This window comes from Plecotus auritus, assembly GCF_963455305.1.
Source record: "Plecotus auritus genome assembly, chromosome: 1".
Lineage (NCBI taxonomy): Eukaryota > Metazoa > Chordata > Mammalia > Chiroptera > Vespertilionidae > Plecotus > Plecotus auritus.
The window spans coordinates 34,607,200-34,628,312 of NC_137770.1; the positions used below are offsets into that span (position 1 = coordinate 34,607,200).

A 21,113-nucleotide genomic window follows, 5' to 3' on the forward strand; every position below is an offset into this window, starting at 1 on the left:
GCGATCGTGCACGCCACCTCGGCTCCCAGTACCTTAATCAGCTCTTTCTCTTTCTGGAGGTCCTCGTGAGGTTCTGGAAGAGGATCTTGACTTTGTGCCTTTAAAACGTGCAGCCTGCTTTTCAGCTCCTTGATTTTCTTTTCACACTGGTCCCAGGTCTAGTTGAAAACAGTGTTAAAATTGGTAAGTACTTCGATATTTAAGAATAAATTACAGAACCAGAAGAACTCACTTAATCCACGGAAGTGCTCCGCCTAATGTGTTTTTGTAAATCACACAGAAACCCAGTTCCTTTTTTGAACAAACCATGCTCTAATAGAGCTGACAGGACACCACTCTGGTTCAACACCTCTTTGAAGCTTTACGTGTGGCTCATTTGAACCATTGGGGTTGGTTGGTTTTTGCTTCAAAATATAGCTGACCCTTGAATGACTTGGGGTTGGGGGATGGTTAGGGGCTCCCACCTAGAGGAACTGAAAATCCCCATGTGACTTAAGTTGACACTTGGTATCCACAGATTCCCAACTGAAGATCGAAAATAGTTTTCAATCTGCAGTTGGTTGAATCCACAGATGCAAAACCCAAGGACTCCAAGGCCTTCTACATTTATTGAAAAAAAAAAAAGAGTGGACATGCCCAGTTCTTCCTCCCTTCCCATAACCCTGGTATATGTGATATTATTTCTATTTTGATATTGGAACAGTTCACATTTAAAAGGCTGCTATAAGAACTAATCTTTAGCATTTACAGACTCGGGCATGAGCTACAATAGCATCGTAAAACCAAAAGCACTCGACCGCTTTTCCTGTCTTCTTTCCTAACGTCACCCCTCTGCTCTCTCTCTTCCCTTTTCTACAAGCAGTTTGGCTTGGGCAGGCGGCCCTCCTGCAGTCAAGCTTCACTCGCTCTCCATCTCTCACCCGTGCGCCGACAGCCACCTGCTGCTGAAAGCACTTTACCGTTTCTAAAGTATTTTCAACTTCACTGTCTTACTGTAATTGTAATAACCTTAGGAGACAGAGCAAGTGTTAGTATTATCACATTTAAAATGTGAACACTGCCCTAGCCAGTTTGGCTCAGTGGATAGAGCTTTGGCCTGAGAACTGCAGGGTCCTGGGTTTGATTCTGGTCAAGGGCATGTAACTAGGTTGCAGGCTTGATCCCCAACCCTGGGGCATGTACAGGAGGCAATCAATTGATGTGTCTCTCTCACATCAATGTTTCTCTCTCTGTCTCTTCCCCTCCCTTCACTCTCTTTAAAAATCAATGGAAAAATATCCTCAGATGAAGATTAACGGGGGGAAAAGTTGTGAAAATGGAGGCTCAGAGAAAACTGAATGGCCAAGGAGATGAGGGTAGAAGCAGCTTAGTCAAGAGGTGCCCCCACGCCCAGTGCCATTCTTTCGCACCATCTCTATTTCCTTTAACCTGACATTACTGAGCAAAGAGTTGCCTGCGTTTTCAAGTTCAGGGTGCTTACAAGTGATTCATTAGGGTAAATTTCTACTGCTGAGGTTACTAACAGCAGACAAACATAAACTCAAACACTATTTTAATCCTCAGTACAATTGCTATCTAAACATATTTGGGTTGGCCCCATTCTATGGCGACAATTCATGTAAGGGGAGGCCACTGGTCCAGCGACATCAAGTCTCTGGAACACAATCAAGAAAGCAAAGCGAGAAACAAAACTCTTCTCCCCCATCAACCCGGTAACTGCAATGACCACATACTTTACAAACATGGCCAGAGCTCAACCAATGTTTCTAGTTAATGAATTTGTCAGTCCGTATACCAAAGAAAATGCAGATACTTTGTTCACAGGAGAGATGCTCAGGCCCTAACTCGGGACATATTTATTCTTCATTCAGAAAACCATCTCTGATAAGCTTGGTTATCTGGTTTTGACACACACATACAATAGTGTAAAGAGAAAAGTGGGCTTATAAGGAGTAGGTATGCTCACAGAAACAGAAAGTAAAAAATAGATAGCTTCATATTACATGTAGCGAGAGGAAAACCATAAAAACCACACCAGACCTCAAAGAGCACAGTAGTGTAGGGTCTAGGTTCAAAGCAGCTCAGAGTCCTTGAGAAAAACTTGGTATTTTAGCATAACAAAATGATTTTCCTAATAATGACAAAGGAACCTTTCAGTTCTTAAAGATATAACCTTAAATTATCTGTGAAATTCACTTATATACAAAAAATGCCTTTCTGATGATAACAGGGAGATGAAGTATCACTGTGTTTATTTTCATCCACTATACCCAAGGACAGACCATATGGGGAACATTAATTTTGTAGATGGAACGTCCACTGAATATTAATAAGTTCTCTGTTTTGCCTTGGCCGGGTGGCTCAGTTGGTTGGAGTGTCGTCCCATAAACCAAAAGGCTGTGGGTTTGATTCCTGGTCAGGGCATATACCCAGGTTGTGTATGGGAGGCAACTGATCGATGTTTCTCTCTCACATGAATGTTTCTTTCTCTCCCTTCCTCTCTAAAATTAATAAACACATCCTTGGGTGAGGATTAAAAAAAGCTCTCTGTTTCATAAAAGTAAATGTAAACTAGAACCTCAAGTATTTACAGATTTAATATTGAGTTTTTAAAATGCTAATATTATTATTCCACATTAACTAACTGGCATGATTCATGGAATAGTAGGACCTTTGGAAAACTCACAATATCATCCCATAAGCATTCCCATTGTCACACACACAGCAAACAAACATTCTATGTACTGCATTTGAGTGTCATGAGTGGGAAAGTAAGTGGCGAGTTTACCTCTACGATGCTCTGGAAGTGTTTAATCATCTCTCCTACTTGGATCTTTGTGTCCTTCCAGTTGTCCTGAAGTTGACTGATTCTCTTGTTAACAGACTCTTTACTTTCCAGGTTAGTTGTGCTCAGCAACTTTTCCCCAGCTTCCAAGGTTAGTTCATAGGTGGTTTGCCATCTTTCAAAATGAATTTCTTTATTCTAAAAAAAAGGAAGAAAGTGACTGGCCTGGGCCATCTCAAATTTACCTGATCAAAAGACCTGCTCCTCCTCCAGTCCCCTGACTTGGTCAACAGCACACTAGTCACCATGATGCTCACACCAGGAACCTAGAGTCATCTTGGTTTAGATTTTTATTTACGTGCCACATCCGAACCATTAGTTAGTCTTGTAAATGCCACCCACAAACATACCCTTTTTATCTTCACCGTGATCACTCTTGTCTTATTCACCCTAACAACTCTCTGAGACTACTGAAATAGTCTAACTGGATCTGGCAGAATATTTTTCACACAAGGGCCACAGCAATATTCCCTGCCCCACGTGCTCTTCCAGAACCTGTCACTGGCCATCAAGTGACGGTGCCTCTGTCCCCTCCTCTGGACCCTGTGTGGGCACGTGTGATGGCTAAAGAAGACGGTGGATGTGACATATGTGACTTCCAAGGCAAAGTCTGAAAGGCACAGAGCTTCTTCCTGGATCGCTCTTTCTTGGGACATGCGCCTTTGCAGCCATGAGCTGCCATGTAGGAAGTCTGGCTACCAGAGCTTCCATGTGGAGTGACCACAGGGAATGATGCCCTGGAGCCCAGCAGTTCCAGTTCCTAGCTGTTTGAGTCTTTCCAGCTTCAGTGCCAGACACGAGAGTGAGCGAGTCGCCAGATGAGTCCAGCCCGAGCTGTCATCTGACCGAAACTGCCTGAGACCCTACGCAAGAATCGCCTTGCTGAGCCCCGCCAGCCCCTAGAACTCTGGGAGGTAAGCATCAATGATGGTTGCTATGCAGCAAGAGATAGGAAAGATACTGGGTTCCTGCTTCTCCTGTGGCTGCTCCACAATGCATTCTCCTCAGAGCAGCCAGAGGATCTTTAAAAGACACAAACAGAATCATGCTGCCCTCTCTTCCAACTGAAACTCTTCAGCGGTCTCCTCTTACACCGTGGCCACGATCCAGCTACCACGCCTTGCCTGCAAGACATTCCTCCCTGCCTGCGCCTCGAACTCATTTCCTGCCATCGCAGCCCCACTGGCAGGGCTCCTGTCATCCCACCTTCTTTCTGTTCCTCTGCCTCGATAAGCTTGTTCCCAGTGTGGGGAATTGGGACAGCCATCCCATCTGTGTGAAAGGCTCGTTCCCCAGACTTTGCCTGGCTGGCTCCTTCTCATCACTCAGGCTCCAACGATGTCGCATTCCCAGAGATCACCCACTCTAAAGGAGCCACCCAGCCCCTCCATTACTGGCTCCGGTTTAATGGAGTATACATGCCTTATTGCAATCAGATATTTTCTTATTTATTAATTTGTCTGACGGCCCCCATGAGCATGGGAATCCTCTCTTCGTGCCCACCATACTTCAGCACTTAGAGCAGTGACTGGCACGGAGCATGCGCTCAATAGCTGACAACTGGAAAGTGAATAGGGAAGTGCAGAATTTCCGGAGGCTGGTGTTTCGTTTAGCTGCATCCCAAGAGAGTGGTTCTCTAGCTCAATGGAACATGCCTGGGAACGGCCAACTAATTACTCTAGCCTTCTGCTCATCGAGCACCTTTCTGATTGAGAACTTTGTTGCCGAAATGGATTAGCCCTTCACAAGGAAGCAGGAGTCCCACGTAAACTACCACACTGGTGGCCAGTTTATATTGTACTCAGTACCTGAAAGGCTTGGGAGGGGTGAGTCTGTCGCCCAAACTTCTCCCACTTGACCCACCCATCTCCACTGCTTCCCTACTCCCACAGCCCAGGAGAGCCTCACTACTTCTGGGTGAATGGAGGAGACTGGGTTTCTGACCCTGCAAGGCTAGGGACCCAACCCTCTGGACTCCCATTGCAGAGAGCACACCTGCACCATGACATCTTCGAAAACCTAAAACCTGGAGGGGATGTATGTCTTCCACAGAATGACCCCCGGTGGTCCCCACACTGCTGCGGCCCGGAGTACCTTCAGCTCATGGATCAGACTTCTGGTTTGGAAGAGACTGTGGCAGTCCTGGCTCCTGACTGCAGACAGCAGCTGGCTGGTGGCGGCGAGGAAGCGGAGCAAGTCCCCCTCCGGGGTGGAGAAACACCGCCACTGCCTCACCAGCGCAGCGACAGCGCGCTTCCTCTGCCGCACGCTCTGCGCGGCGCTCTGCCACCGGGCTTTCAGCTTCGTGAACTTCGAAACAAATGCCGGTCTTGGGAAAAGAGGGGGTTAGGAAATCCGGACATGAACAGGTAGAAAAATAACTATCACAGCATCACAGAAACTCAGACCTGCTATCGATATGCATCTTTTACACAAATAACAGACTTCTTAAGAACTTAGCGCCACGCCACTCAAATATGATGGGGAACCTGGAGCAGGGGCAGCATGTGGTTGGCAGTGATTTTTAGCAGAAGATATTTGCACAGGACCTGGGTACTTTACACACACAACAACCATTCCTTAAGTGGGGGCTGTTTTAACAGACATCATGCCAAATGCTGCATGGAAAACTACACACTGGATCGGTGGGAAAGAGATGAGCAGTTGGGTATCTGGTAATGTTATCTGTCACCTGAGGGTTATACTTTATGTAATTTCAGCCATAAAACATGCTTCCTGCGGCTACTCAATCAGTTCCTTTCCAGATAAGTGACACCCTTCACATGAAAAACAAGGCCTTTTATCTGTTATGCGCAAAGTCACGCTTTGCTGTACTGATCAAACCAAAACCGGCTGATGATCCTGGAACTGGCTTCATTACTTCCAAGCTGGGAAGAAATGGGCTGTCATTTCTTAGTTATGCTGAAAGATGCAGAGGCGTATGGTGGTGATGGGGAGGGAAAACCATCCCTCCCAGGACACTGGAGAAGTATTCAACAGGCCAGGGCGCCTCTGGGCTGTCTGCCATGGGTACCTGTTGTGTGGCAGGTTTAACTATTGTCACCAGGATGGTCTAAGGTGGTGGTTGGCAAACTCATTAGTCAACAGAGCGGCAAACCGTGGCTCGCGAGCCGCCTGTAGCTCCTGAGCCGCGGTTTGCCGACCACTGGTCTAAGGGGCTCTGCTCAGCCTGAGTGGCACTGCCCAGTGGCCCCAACCTCATGTACATAGCACAGAGAGAGCTCCGTCTCTCACAGCTGTGACAAAGCTGCTTGCTAGGAACAGCACTTTCAGAATTATTCTTTAAATAGCAAAACATCACGATGCTGAAGGTAGAGAGGAAAACATTCTACAGAGAATCCTTTGAGGTAAAAAAATCCTTTGAGGTACTTGGCGAGTGGGTCTGTTCTGCTAACCCCACTCACCTACCATAGGGGAGAGTGCCACCATGGTTTTTATGGCCACAGCAAGACCCTATCCTAACATTGTCCCAAGACTGCCCCATGGTGGTCCATCAACTGACATGGCCACAGGGTGCAGATGGGGTCAAGATTCACGTGGTGGAAGGCCTGCTCTGACTGCATTACCCCTCTCTCTTTCTCTCTCTTTCGCGCGCTCTCTCTCTCTCTCTCTCTCTCTCTCTCTCTCTCTCTCTCACACACACACACACACACACACACACACACACACACACACACACACAAAACCCAGACAGCTTACCTCTCCTCTATTTCTGTTGTATCCAAGAGTTGTAAGGACTGGGTGACATAGCAATCAGCAATTGTCTGGTTTATAGAAACTTCAGCTTCCAACATCTGTATGTGAATTAAAATACAAAATATCAGCTTGTAGAATTCATTTTATGAACCTGGACCTTATATTTTCTACTAGGGGCCCGGTGCACGAAGATTCGTGCACAGGGGGTGGGTCCCTCAGCCCAACCTGCACCCTCTCCAATCTGGGAGCCCTCAGGGGAGCCCTCTCCAATCCGGGAGTTTCTGTCTGTCTTTGTAATCATATGAGCGAATTGTCTGACACCCCAACCCAGTTTGGTTTGGTGCTCACAGAATAATAGAGGCATTTTATTTTCTTTGCTTCATTGGTGGAGATTTCCTGGAAGTTTTAGGATATCTTCCCTTTAATTTTTCCTAGACACTCTGATTTTACTTATGTCTCTCACCTTTGCTTTCCTTCCATCCCCCACCGCAACAGAACTTGCTCCAGGCTCACTTTGCTCTAGTGTCTAGGACAGTGGTCAGCAAACTCATTAGTCAACAAAGTGGCAAACAGCAGCTCGCGAGCCACAGTTTGCCAACCACTGGTCTAGGAGATCCATCTGCCACCAGAACTACAATTCCCAGCATTCCTGGTGCTCCACACACTCTGGGCTTCTGCTTCCAGTCCTGGGGCTGCCACCAGAACTACTATTCCCAGAATTCCTGGTTCTCCCTGTGCTCTTGGTTTTCCCTTCCTGCTCTGTCTCCATCTCACGGCCTCCCACTCTGCGAAGTCCTCCAAGCTGCCAGCTCTCCCTCTCTGTTCTCCATCTGGCGGCTTGGGGAGCCAAATTCCCCAAGCCACTCCACTCTCCGCTGGCTCTCCTGCTCTGCTCTCCACCTGGTGCCTGTGCATGCAAATTAACCCTCCATCTTTGTTGGGTTAATTTGCATACACACTCCTGATTGGCTGGTGGGCATTGTAGAGGTGTGGTCAATTTACATGTTTCTCTTTTATTATATAGGCTTAAAATCTAAGCTCATGGAGGACACCTGAGGTGATCAGTTTTCAAATTATCTGAGTCTAACTGCAAAAAAAATGCTCAACCATCACATCAACAGCACCTACAAATGTAATCTTAGAAGGAAAAGATGCAACAATAACTATGGTTAATGCCCGTTTATTGCACAGACTGCTATTTGCTAGACACTATGTAAAACATGCATTATCTTACTTATTCCTCAAACTTTGGACTTAAGTATGATTATAATGTCCATTTGAAGAGGAGGAAGCTAAGGTATGAAGTTCAGTAATTTATTCAAGGTCACTCAGCTTTTTGGCTAGAAGGACTTCATTTTCATTGGATGACAACGTGACAATGCAGCCAATCAGTTATGTTAGAAAGTTGCGGTGAACTAATCATGCCCACTTTAAAGGGCAGGATCAACCTATAACCACCAAGAATATTTCCAAATAAATATCAGCACAAGAGTGGGAAAGCTCCCCTGTGAAATTATTAATGAGGCAATTACAATTATATCAAGTTCTTCCCTATTTTAGAGAATTACTCAGTGAAAATGCTAAGATGAGTTGAAGTACTTCAACATGCTCTTGGTAAAGTGGTATAATGTTTGCATTCTGTGGAAGCAAAGTAGTGCTAGAAGATTCCACTTACTGCAGAAAATCTAGGCGTTCTGTCATTAAGAAAATAGAGTAATAAAACAAAACGTTGAAAATTGTGAAATGTGTAAGACTTTTGCATGTGATCAACTGACAACAGGATTTGCTTAGACATACACTGACAGGTACTCTATTTTATCTAAACTCATCTCTCCCTGCCCTAGCCAGTTTGGCTCAGTGAATAGAGCATTGGCCCACGGACTGAAGGGTCCTGGTTCGATTCCGGTCAAGGACGTGAACCTCGATTGCAGGCTTGATCTCTATGTGTGGAAGGCAACCAATTTCTCTCACATCAATGTTTCTTTCTCTCTGTTTCTCCCCCTCCCTTCTCCTCTCTCTAAAACATTTAATGGAAAAATATCCTCGGGTGAGGATTAACAAAATAAATAAATCCCTCTTTCCCCGCCCCCTGCCCCAGGGTGAGGGGCACAAGGTGGAGGGGCACAGGTTACCTCATATGCCTTCTGCTGCTCCAGGAGAGCTGGAAGGCTGTCAGCAATGCTCATCTTGAGCGTCTCTTCTATCTTCTCCAAAAGGCGGACCCACTTTTCACAGCAGTAAAGAAACTGTTCATGTAATCTGATTCCCTGAAGCTCACTACAGAGGTTTAAAAAACAAATAAAACAGAGCCATATAACAAGGACATCTCTGAGCTCAAGCTGTTCATTTTACCAGAAATGAAAGGGAGCAGAGGAGATGGGCTGTTCTGACCTGCAGCGCTCCAGCGCCGTCGCCGTGGCGCGAATCCACTGCCGGTTCATGTTTTTCAGTGTCTTTACAGCCACGTCACTGAGTGGGAGCCTGAGGCTCACTTCATTCAGATGCTCCGCGTCAGGCGAGTGGGCTGCCAGTGCTAGCACATGGTTCTATTAAAAAAGAAAACAAATGCCAGATGTGGGGGTAACAACGAGATTTCCACCTGACGAAAAGGTCGCAGAGACGCCGTGGACCACCCTTATCTGAAAGAGGAGGGAAAACTGGGGCCTCCATGTGTAAATGACTTGCCCGCCGTCAGATCACTAGTTGGTGTTAGCACAAGGCCTGTACCCAGGTCTCAATCCTGTGGCTTTTCTAGAACAACAAGCTGCACACACAGCCAGAACGTAAACAGCCCAGGAAATAGAAAGTGGGCTCAGATTCTGTTTTTGAGAAAGATGAAAGTAAGCTTTTTCATTTTTATTTTTTTTATTTTTAAAAGGACCCATTTTGGACCTTCAAATCCCATTTGGTCTGACAACAACTTGACCTTCAACAGATCATGCAGTTTACCTACAAGTCCCATGAAAACGTAATCCTTAAAATAACCCTAGTAAAGCATGGTACTTAGACATCTGCATTTTGGTAGAATGTGAAATGGTTTAAGAATTCAAACTCATCAAAATTTTATTTTTAAAATGATATCCCAGGGACAGCCTCTAGGTCGAAATACATAAAACAAACATCCTTTACAATACCCACGCTGTCACTACAGAACTCGGCTGTGATAGTCCAGGTCAGCGTCAGCCAGCTTCTTCTGTGAACGGCTAGATCATAAGCATTTTAGCCTTTTTTTGGGTCATATTCACCTCTGCCCCGTGGCATGAAAACTCCAATGAACAATACATAAATGGAAGGGAATGAGCGTGTGCCATGGGTTCCTGACTCCTGATCCAGGTTACATGGATTGGTACTTAGGAGTATGCAGGATCCGGTATTCTTTAAACTCCCATTCATTTATGTTAACTAAGCTAATAAATGAAAAAAAAAAATACAATTAACTTAATAGGGTATTTTACTTTTGATCTTTAACTAACCGGAAAAATTTAATCACCGGAGCCAATTTGTAGATTATTCTAGTTAACTAAAGCTAATTAGTAAAGACATCAAAAGTTAAAAATCTACTAAAATTACTATGGCATATTACTAATATAGATCCCTATGCTGTCATAATTTTCTAGAAGTTAGGAAAAATAGGGCAAGAATGAATGACATGTAGATTGCCATGCGTAAGAGTTATGATACAAACAGATTTTATAGTGTGACCGTAATTAGCTTATGTTTTATCCCATGCTGAGTCTAAGCACTTAGAAATGATAAATATTGGCAATACCAGGAATGAGTCGGGATTTTCTTCTTTTTCCTGTTGGTAGAGTTTATCCAAATTCTCTTCTTCATGTGTAATACGGCCTTTCAAAGATTCCAACTGGTCCCCAAAATCCTTAAACTGTGATAGAACAAACTAGGACAAGAGAAATTTTCATTAGAGACAATTGCATATAGAACAGAATTAAGCAGAGCCTTGGGAGCTGATGAAAGTTCAAATTGTTTTCACCGCTCCCCCCCGCCCCCCCCCCCATCCCCACCTGCAGCGCATTGCTGTCTTGAATATTCAGAAGACTCCTGATTTCCCCTCTGTGCCTTTGGCAAAGCACTGAGCCTCCAGGGATGGATGGCTCACCTGCTTGAGGGACCATGCAGAGGAAGGTCAGTGTGTACTCTGCTCCCTTAGTCCTGCTAGTTTAATAATTTTTTTCCTGCTGCTATTGAGATGTGACACTGGAATTCCATGGCCTTCTGTGCAGCTTTTTGACAGTGCATGCACAAAAAGTTCTCCAAAAAGTGAATACAGCCCTAGTCAGTTTGGCTCAGTGGATAGAGCGTTGGCCTGCAGATCGGAGGGTCCCGGGTTTGATTCTGGTCAAGGGCACATACCTTGGTTGCAGGCTCCTCCTTGGCCCCTGGTGCAGGAGGCAACCAATCGATGTGTTTCTCTCACATAGATATTTCTCTCTGTCTTTCCCTTTCTCTTCTACTCTCTCTAAAAAAATCAATGGAAAAATATTCTTGGGCAAGGATTAAAAAAGCGAATGCAGAATCCAACAAATGGCCTATGGCTCAATTACCCACTTGGAGATCCAAATAACTGTTGAGATCTGAACAGTGTATGAAATATATGACTTCTTAAGCTAACATATTCAACAAAGAAGAAATGGGTGCTTAAGATCTGCCCATTCCCATGTGATGGAAAAATCACCTACTTGAAGAATCATGTCTAATGATAGATACTTTCAGGGGCAGCTTTACTCTGTAGTAGCCTTAACGAGCACGGATTACTATCACTTCATAGGATATAAGGAATTAAGGGCAACGGGCACATGTCCACGACTACAACTTGAATGAAAAAAGAAGATGCACCTCAAACTCATTTGCTTTCACAAGCAGCATCTTTTCCAAGGAGGAAGCCCTCTGGAGGGAGTGCCGTTGACCAGAGAGGAGCACGTGGGTGTCAGACTCCGCGGGTTGTGGGAGGCGATCCAGGAGAGTGGAATTGTGGACCAAGGCTTCTTTTGTCTTCTGCACATCACGCTGCAGTTCCTGGAGAAGAAAAGGTGATCCCCAAACATCCCCTCCTCCTTTCGCCACAAGAATCCCCCACTCCCTCTGCCACCATCAACATCTGGGAGACTTTCTGCCCTGACATTGTCGGCATGGCTTTGTACTGTTTATCTTACTTAAAGAGCGGAAAAAGCTAAGCTTTGTTTACATGATGCACATCACTGGTGCTGCTCTGAAATCTGCCGGTTCGGGGAGAAAACTGACCACTGACCAATAGGGTTGGGGCTTCTCATTTTTAGAAACTGGAGATCACCTGGGTGAGTCCTGTGTGTTACGTCTTTAATCGTCGAACATTTTAGGAATCTGCTTTAATGGCATTTTAAAGGTCAATGCAATCCTATCCTCTGAGACTTTGTGACATAAGTGGACTTATGTGCAGACTGTAGAATCTCATTAACCACGCCGATTTTAAGGCTCCTCTGGAAATACTGTGTGTGTGGATGTGTCTTTTGTTTTTTTTTCTTAAAGAACAGGTCAGGTAGAAGCTGATCAGAAATACAGATCACATCTGTTGGATTCCTGTCGTTCATTAAATTGGTTAATACTTTTTGTTTTGTCCTATAGTATCAGAAGATACAGAAGGCAGCTGGTCACCCAGTTTAAAACTTGAAAGTTGTCACTTTCTGGGCCTTTATCAACGTAACAGGATAAAACCACAGAGGTCATTATACAGCTCTTAAACATAGTCTACATATCACTACAGAAAAGCCATATCAACATGGGGGTGAGTCCATAATTATCTTTTTTTCCACAATTATTTCTAAAGCAAGAGATTCAACATCTATTATTCTTAGATAATCATATTCAGTTTGCTTTATTTGAGACTTTGCATGAGGCGTTGGCTTTAGAGATTTACCTGCTAGAGTGACAGGGGAGACTTGGAACCAGGTGGTGTCAGGTGACCCCGACCCAGTTCCCTGCTGCCTGCTGCCCAGACCTGGCCTCTGAGCCTCCACCTGGCCCCCTGAACCCCACACATCCCAGTCTCACCCGTGCCTACACAACCTGCTCATGCACTCCTCTGTCCTTGTGCTCGGTCCAGTCCCTGGGTCTTACCCCTTGGCTTCCCCAGTGGGCTTTGCACCTACCTTTATGTCCCACAGGGCGGGGGTCAGGATTTCTGCCAAGTTGTTTCCAGACATGTTGATGTTTGCAAGCTGGTGGTACTTTGCTTCCTGCTGGTCCAGCCTCGTTACAGCCTCCGTGTGAGCACTGGTGTAGGCCTCCCAGAGCTGCAGCAGACCCTGGGCCGTCTGCAACTGCTCTGCGATGTCGTGGTTTACCTGGGTCCACCTGTCGGGGCAACAGGAACAGGTCCCCGATCCGATCCTTCCCCTTGCAGCAAAAGCTCAATGCACACACTCTCCCAGATCGTTAAGACCACACTGTTAAATGCCTTTTTTATTAATTGCACCATCAATATATAAACAGAAGTCCAAACTGGACTATTTAACTGACTTCATAATTCTTAACAAAAATGACAAAATCTGTGATTGGCAAGGACTATCTATTGTAGTATGGGTGTCCCTTAGGCAGACATGGAGAAAGTACTGACTGTGCGCCTGATGAAACCGCTCCACATGGGAGGGGCTCCTATTTATAGAGTTGGGTCTTTAAGGAAGCCTGTTTAAACTGTGTTTATGACAAATTTATTCTCCAATTACAAAAGCCACACACATTCCTAACATGTCAGTGGGAGTAAAGGAAACGGCTCTCATTCTATATGCAGACTGTTGCCGCTTACCTTTTTCTCCCATCACTAAAGCAGCTTTAGGCCAGCTTCCATACCACATTCAATAAAATAAAAGACTTGCAATTAACTAGGGCCACACCTCTTAAGGAGCTTCCTACTACACAGGCTTCATCAAGAATCCTTTCTGAGCCCACAAATCAGTCCCCTGAAGGTATTCTAACATCTCCTTTCTTCCATCGTCTAATGTTTCCTGTGGCAAAGACCTCCCATCTGGCCCGTCTCTTCTGCCTGGGTCATTGGTGTCCCTGAGGATTACACTGGGCATGTATTCTAACAAATAATAGCCTTCTACTCTGGGGCTGTAATCATGGTATTTATAAATTGACTAGTGGCCCGGTGCATGAAATTCGTGCATGGGGTATGGGGGGGGGGTGTCCCTCAGCCCAGCCTGCACCCTCTCCAATCTGGGACCCCTCGGGGGATGTCTGACTGCCGGTTTAAACCGGCAGTTGTACATCCTTCTTGCAATCTGGGACCAATGGCTCCTAACTGCTCACCTGCCTGCCTACCTGATCACCCCTAACCGCTCTGCCTGCTTGCCTCCAATGCACCCCCCTTGCTGGCCTTCTTGCCCCTACCTGCCCCCCCTTGCCAGCCTGCTCGCCCCCAACTGTTCCCCACCCTGCCGGCCTGATTGCACCCAACTGCCCCCCCTGCTGGCTTGCTCACCCCCAACTGCATCCCCTGCCGACCTGATCACCCCCAATGCCCTCCCTTCCTGGCCTGATCGCCCCTAACCGCCTCTGCCTTGGCGCCGCCACCATGGCTTTGTCCAGAAGGACGTCTGGAAGGTCTCCGGTCTAATTAGCATATTACCCTTTTATTAGTATAGATTATACCAAACTTTTGAACAGGGTGTGTAATAGCCTTCACGACACAAAATCGTACATGAATTAGATCCTTCAAAACAGTAGAGGCCAAAAGAGTATGAAACCAGTCATCTCAGATGATTGAGATTAGACTGTTCAATGCCCATGACACTTCATTCAACACAAGTCATTAAGATAACTGATCGATTATTCAGATTGTATCTTAATGCAGTAAGTACCTGGTGTGAGTATGTTGGCGTTTCTCTTCAATTATTTCAGCAACTGATGGGCAGTAACCTTTGAGTTTTCCAATAACCTCCTGGAGTTTCTGCCAACGTCCTTCACTGCTCTCAGCTTCGTCCTGAAGAGACTAAGAGAACAGAGCAGGAGTGTTAGTTTCCGACTGGCCTGGTCAATTCCAAAGAAGGCAACAGCTTTTTAACACCTTCTCTGTGTCACAGTAATAAGAACACAAACCTTGATAGGACTGGGACAAATGATTAAAACTGTGCGTAAGAAAACAACTGAGAAAGTATCCTTTTATTTGAGACAAAAACTTTTAAAGTGTACTTAAAAAAGAAACCCACCCAAGCCCAAGCCCAAAACCTTTACGTTGCAAAATAATATGAACGTTAAAAATGAAGAAAAATTCAATGTAAACTTCGACAAAATTTCATTCCTTTGGCTCACGTGATTCATTCTGGAATTTCAAGCTATACTTCTGATGCTGGTGTTTAAAATACTATTTTGTGCTTCTCTATTGAGAGCACAAACGCAGTTGTGTCCATGACTGCGCTTGCTTCCACAGCAGATTACCTGCCAATAAAGTGCTGTGCCAAGACCTGGTGAGTTTACCTGAAGGTTCTGCACCTGGCACTTCAGGGCCTCCAGTGACAGAACCACAGGCTTGCTGTGCTCCATGCAGTACCCGAATCGAACAGTCATCATATTGACGTCATCAGAGAGTTTTCCGTAGATCTTCCACTCCTGTAGGATGGGCTGCATGGAGGTCTTGAGCTCATTGACCTACATGAAAAGGGGAAGCATATTTAGCAATTCACTGCAAAGAGGCACTATCATCATTTTTTTTTCTTCCTAAGGACTCTATCCACCACTTAGGCATTTCAATCTGAAAGCACGGGAGGAGCTTCAGTGACTAAAGGTGGGAAGGGTAGATCAATGAACAAAAACTATCAGACACGGTTACACTTTAGAATAGGTGAATGGAAAGGAGCCCTGAGACCAGAAGGATCAGCACGGAGAGCGTTCAGCCCAGGGAGGGGCAGCCCCGGGAAAGAACACGGGGGGAGGAATCAGAATCTGTGAGTGTCCTGGCTTCCACATAAAAAGTTGGCGTAATTTCTGGTGCTCTTGAGGGTAACCCCTTAGAATTATAATGATAGCTTCACAGAGCAGAAATGCCACATGTGGTCTGAGGGAGAGGATAAGAAAACCACTGAGCAAAATTCATTACACTGAAGCACGAGGCGGAACAGCCAACAGAACAGCATTCACTGAGTGCTGCAAAGGCATCACTACGAAGGTAGAAAAAAGGGAGTAGGTATCATCGTCCCCGTTTTATAGACTAGAAAACTGAGGCTTAGAGAGGTTACGTGCCTGCCTGAGGTCACTAGGAAAGATAATGGTGTGGCCAAGATCTTTATTCGGACAGAGAATGCAAAGCTCTTGCTCTTAAACACTAGGCTTTATTGACTCTGGAGAGCTTCTAGAGCAGTGGTTCTCAACCTTTCTAATGCCGCGACCCTTTAATACAGTTCCTCATGTTGTGGTGACCCCCAACCATAAAATTATTTTCGTTGCTACTTCATAACTGTAATTTTGCTACTGTAATTTTCCGATGGTCTTAGGCTCTACAGCAGCAGTTCTCAACCTGTGGGTCACGACCCACAGGTTGAGAACCGCTAGCAGGGTCGCCTAAGACCATCGGAAAACACAGATATTTACATTACGATTCATAACAGTAGCAAAATTACAGTTATGAAGTAGCAACGAAAATAATTTTATGGTTGGGGGTCACCACAACATGAGGAACTGTATTAAAGGGTTGCGGCATGAGCAAGGTTGAGAACCACTGTTCTAGATGGATGATTTAGGTCTTTGTCCTTTGTATTATTTAAAAACAAAAGCTCTAGCTCTAGCTGATTTGGCTCAGTGAATAGAGCGTAGGCCTGAGGACCGAAGGGTCCCGGATTCGATTTTGGTCAAGGGCACATGCCTGGGTTGTGGGCTCAATTCCCAGTAGGGGGCGTGCAGGGGGCAGCCGATCAATGATTCTCTCTCTCTTCATCTCTGAAATCAATAAATATATTTAAAAAACAAACAAAAATGATAAGCTTTACTTGTAATTATTTCTAGAATATTTTCATCATCCCTCAAAGAAACCCCTTACCCATCAGCAGTCACTCCTCATTCTTCCCCCCACCCTCCTCCGGATGCTAATCTACTTTCCATCTCTATAGGTTTGCCTATTCTGGATATTTCACATAACGAAATCATATAATAAGGCATCAATGTTGTAGCATGTATCAGTACTTCATTTTTTTTTATCACTGAATAATATTCCATTGCAGGAACATACCACATCCATTTGTCAGTTGACGGACATTTTGGCTATTATAAATTACGCTTCTATGAACATTTGTGTACACATTTCTGATGTGGACATATGTTTTAATTTCTCTTGGGTCAGAAGTGGAAATGCTGAGTTGTATGGTAACTCTATGCTTAACCATTTGAGGAACTGCCAGACTGTTCCGAAGTTGCTGCACAATTTTACATTTGCCTTCAGTGTACTTGCTATCATCTTGCTTTTCGTTAAAGCTATCCTAGAAGATATGGTATTTCATTATGGTTTTGCTTTGAATTTCCTTGATGGTCAGTCATATTGAGCATCTTTTCATGTGCTTATTGGCCATTTGTATAGCTTCTTTTTTAAAAATATATTTTTATTGATTTCAGAGAGGAAGGGAGAGGGAGAGGGAGATAGAAACATCAATGATGAGAGAGAATCATTGATCGGCTGTCTCCTGCACACCCCCTACTGGGGATCGAGCCCACAACCTGGGTATGTGCCCTAGTCTGGAATCAAACCTGGGACCCTTCAGTCCACAGGCCGACGTTCTATATCCACTTAGCCAACCCAGCTAGGGCTGTATATTTTCTTTAGAGAAATGTCTACTTAGACTATTTGCTCATTTTTTTCCACTTGGATATTTGTTCTTTCATTATTGAGTTATAATAATTCATTATGTATTCTAGATACAAGTCTTTTGTCAGACATAATTTGCAAATATTTTCTCTCATTTTGTGGTTTGTCCTTTTACATTTTTGATGGTGTCCTTTGAAACATAAGCGTTTAATTTTGAAGAAGTCCAATTTATCTGGGTTTTGTTTTTTTGGGGGGTTGGGGGGAGGGGATTGCCTGAGCTTTTGGTGTCCTATCTAGGAAACCACTGCCTAATCCAAAGTCATGAAGATTCACACCTATGTTTTCTTTTAAGTTTTGTAGTTTATCTCTTAGATTTATATTTTTGATCCATTTTGAGTTATTTTTTTAAAATATATTTTTATTTACTTTTTACAGAGAGGGAGAGGGATAGAGAGTTAGAAACATCAATGAGAGAGAAACATCGATCAGCTGCCTCCTGCACGCCCCCTACTGGGGATCGAGCCTGCAACCAAGGTACATGCTCTCGACCGTAATCGAACCTGGGACCTTTCAGTCCACAGCCCGATGCTCTATCCACTGAGCCAAACCGTTCAGGGCTTGAGTTAATTTTTGTATGTGGTGTGAAAGTAGGGATGTAACTTCATTCTCTTGTATGTAGATATCCAGTTGTCCTAGTACAATTTTTTGAAAACACTATATTTTCCCACTAAAATTATCTTGCATCCTTGTCAAAAATCAATTAACCATAAACACGAGGGTCTATTACTGTACTCTGAATTCTATTCCATTTATCTATATATCTATCCTTATGCTAATATTATTTGCAGGCTTTTTACATGCATTATCTCCTTTAATATTTTTCCCCCTCTACATTTTTATTATATTGCAATGTATTGTGTTATAATTATCGGCTCAAGTGTTTCCTCCAGTAGCCTGTGAACACTTTAAGAGTAGAACCCATATATTCTTTTGCTTATCTCTATGTCCTCAGCAGTGAGCCTAGTGCCTCACAAAAGACATGTTTAACAAATGACTCACACACAAGATATGTGCAGCTCTACCCCTATTTTCCTGCTTGGGTCCCGGGGGAGGAATGAAGCTGAGGGTCACCTATGGATTTCATTCACACAGATTATTCCCAACTCCCTCTTAGGACAAATGGTTAAATGCAGACTTTAGTAAATGATAAATAATCTGCTCGGACTATCTGGGAAATATGTACACCCTATAACTGGTTAGTATTTACACTTTCTCCTCCATTTGTGGGGGAATGTCAAGGTGGCAAGGTCTGGAGGTGCCTGTCCTTTCTCTTTTGGTGCACTCCCCCAGGAAGGGGTAAACGCAGACTCTGACATGCCTTTCGCAGAATGACTGGATGTCCTCACTCTTCCTCTCTTCTCCTCCCCACATGCCGTTTCTCCCCGCCTGTGGAGTTCTCCCTGTGCTGACCATGCTTCTAGCTTAAGAGAGAATGCTCCAGACAGGACCGGTCTCTCCCTGAGGCACCTCCCTGGCTGTGGGGGATCGGAGCTGCTGCTTCACAGCTGCTCCTGTGTATCTGGCCAGGACACATTGCCAGATGCTCTGTTTGGTTTGGGGGATGAAGACATTTTTTGTCTGTGAGTACATGAGACAAAACAAAGATAACCAAGTAGACTTCTAGATTGCCCTGATGTTGGAATTGGTGGTTTTGTCTCTAATTATCCACTGCAAAAAAAAGGGGTCATGGATTTGAAACGCTTTTTTTTACCTCATTTCAGTAATTTTCTCAGCAAGTTTTCAGCTTTTGGTCTGGAGCAAGTCTCCACAATTAAACAAGAACAACAACAATAACAACAAAAGATGAATATGTGAAGAGAAATAGCACCCTGAAAATGAATTATAGTACCTGGTTGATAACACTGCTCCTCTTTTGAAATAACCCGTCGATTCTGGATGCTGTATCTTCTAACAGTGGCACTGTCCCACTCTCCGAAGTCAGGCAGCTTTGTCTCAACTCATCCAGTGCTTTGGATTTCATTGCAAGTTGATTTTCTATATCCTAGAGGGCAAAAGAAAACCGTTTTCATAGGTAGAATATCACAAAACAACAAGGTGTAAGAGACAGGAGTTTGTTTCCTCAAGTGAAAATGGCATGAGAGTATATAATTAATTAACACTGCACCAAAGACATTCATCATAACACTCTTCAGTTTTTATAATGAATAATTACAATATAAACTTACATGATTACAATATGAACTTAAACAATAATTTCAGTTATTAGAGGGATCTAGATTTGGGAAGAGTCCAGGCAACACGTCTTTATCATCGTGGTACATTACAAAGAGGCCAGCAGCCTAGTCCCCACCCATGTCCACCCTGTACTGGCTATTGGACCAGGCATTTAAGTCATCAAACTCCCAGGTCGGCACTTTTCCATTTGGAGAACAGTGACGATGTCCCCTGTTGTACATAGCTTAGAACTCGAGTGAAGCCAGGTGGCCTCTGGGGGTGGGGTGGCACTGAGCTGTGGACTGTAGGCTTCCAGTCAGGAGGCATGTGGGGTCTGAGGTGGCGGCAAAAATTCTAAAGTGGAAGTGGCTAGTTAGAAAAGAGGGTTTGAAAAGCTCTTATCGTGAGTGGTGTCGCTGCTCACACATCATGGCCCGTATTGTTCTGTGGCCGTCTAAGTAGGACTGGGGCCAGGCGAGCAGTGCTCCGGTTCTGTGCAGCAGGGGCAGGCGTGGGCAGCCACAGGGACAGCTGAACGTCTTCCAGGAGTGGCACCGTCGGGCAGTGGGTATGGAGGATTAATCTACATCTGGGTGAGGGCACCTCCAAGATTAAGTGACCTGGTAAATGGCAACTAAACAAACAAGGGCACGACCTCATCCCACATGGGATTTGGACAGCGGTTCCAAGGGACAAGCAGTCCTTTTAGAACACGTTACACAGCAGGTAGAAGAGAGTCCTGACCTCCGAAGAAACAGAATAAAATACTCAAAATCGGTGAAACTTCAGAGTAATTTTGTGAATATTTGGTGCATTTTTAAAAAGACATAACAAATGGAAAACATCACATTCAAAATTGCCTTTGAACGTTTTATCCTTAGGAGTAATATTCAAACCTCTTAAGAATAACAATAACTACGTATTGTTATCAACCAAAGAACTTGTATGAATATGTATGCATAACCCATGGATACAGATAATAGTGTGGTGAAGGCCTGGGGAGGGGTTGGGGGTGGGCTAGATGGGGTCAATGGGAGGAAAAAAGGGGACATATGTAATACTTTCAACAATAAAAATTAAAAAAAAAAAAGTCCCTCCCACCCCCAAGAATAACAATAACTATGTAAATACTTGGTTCTGTTTACCATTAAAAAAATCACCACTACCCTTTCTGGTTTGGCTCAGTGGACAGAGTGTCTGCCTGTGAACTGAAGGGTCCTGGGTTCGATTCTGGTCAAGGGCACATACCTCAGTTGCAGGCTCAATCTCTGGCCCACTCAGGTCAAGGTGCATATGTGAGGCAACCAATCAATGTGTCTCTCTCACATCGATGTTTCTCTCTCTCCCTTCCACTCTCTTAAAAAAGAAACCTCAATGAAAAATATCCTCGAGTAAGGATTAACAAAACTTTCTATCTCTCTCTCCCTCTCTCTTAAAAAAAAATTCAATAAAAATATGTATTAAAAAACACACCACACCCTGGATAATTATCTCTTTGACATAAAAAAGTAAACACTGGGGGTTGGAGGA

At 44.5% G+C, this 21,113-nt stretch overlaps 1 protein-coding gene across 1 annotated transcript in view; it reads right to left on the minus strand.

Annotated features, from left to right (window-relative positions):
• Window positions 1-21,113, minus strand: part of SYNE2 (spectrin repeat containing nuclear envelope protein 2) — a 321,491-nt gene that overhangs the window by 47,186 nt on the left and 253,192 nt on the right. Inside the window, exons 84-95 of the mRNA XM_080686255.1 lie at window positions 19,258-19,410; window positions 15,035-15,205; window positions 14,419-14,549; window positions 12,706-12,910; window positions 11,417-11,596; window positions 10,332-10,460; window positions 8,954-9,108; window positions 8,695-8,839; window positions 6,566-6,660; window positions 4,940-5,174; window positions 2,789-2,983; window positions 33-158 (exon numbers count right to left, since the gene is read on the minus strand). Coding sequence (XP_080542381.1) covers window positions 33-158; window positions 2,789-2,983; window positions 4,940-5,174; window positions 6,566-6,660; window positions 8,695-8,839; window positions 8,954-9,108; window positions 10,332-10,460; window positions 11,417-11,596; window positions 12,706-12,910; window positions 14,419-14,549; window positions 15,035-15,205; window positions 19,258-19,410 — 1,920 coding nt within the window. The remainder of the gene's footprint in view (window positions 1-32; window positions 159-2,788; window positions 2,984-4,939; window positions 5,175-6,565; window positions 6,661-8,694; window positions 8,840-8,953; window positions 9,109-10,331; window positions 10,461-11,416; window positions 11,597-12,705; window positions 12,911-14,418; window positions 14,550-15,034; window positions 15,206-19,257; window positions 19,411-21,113) is intronic.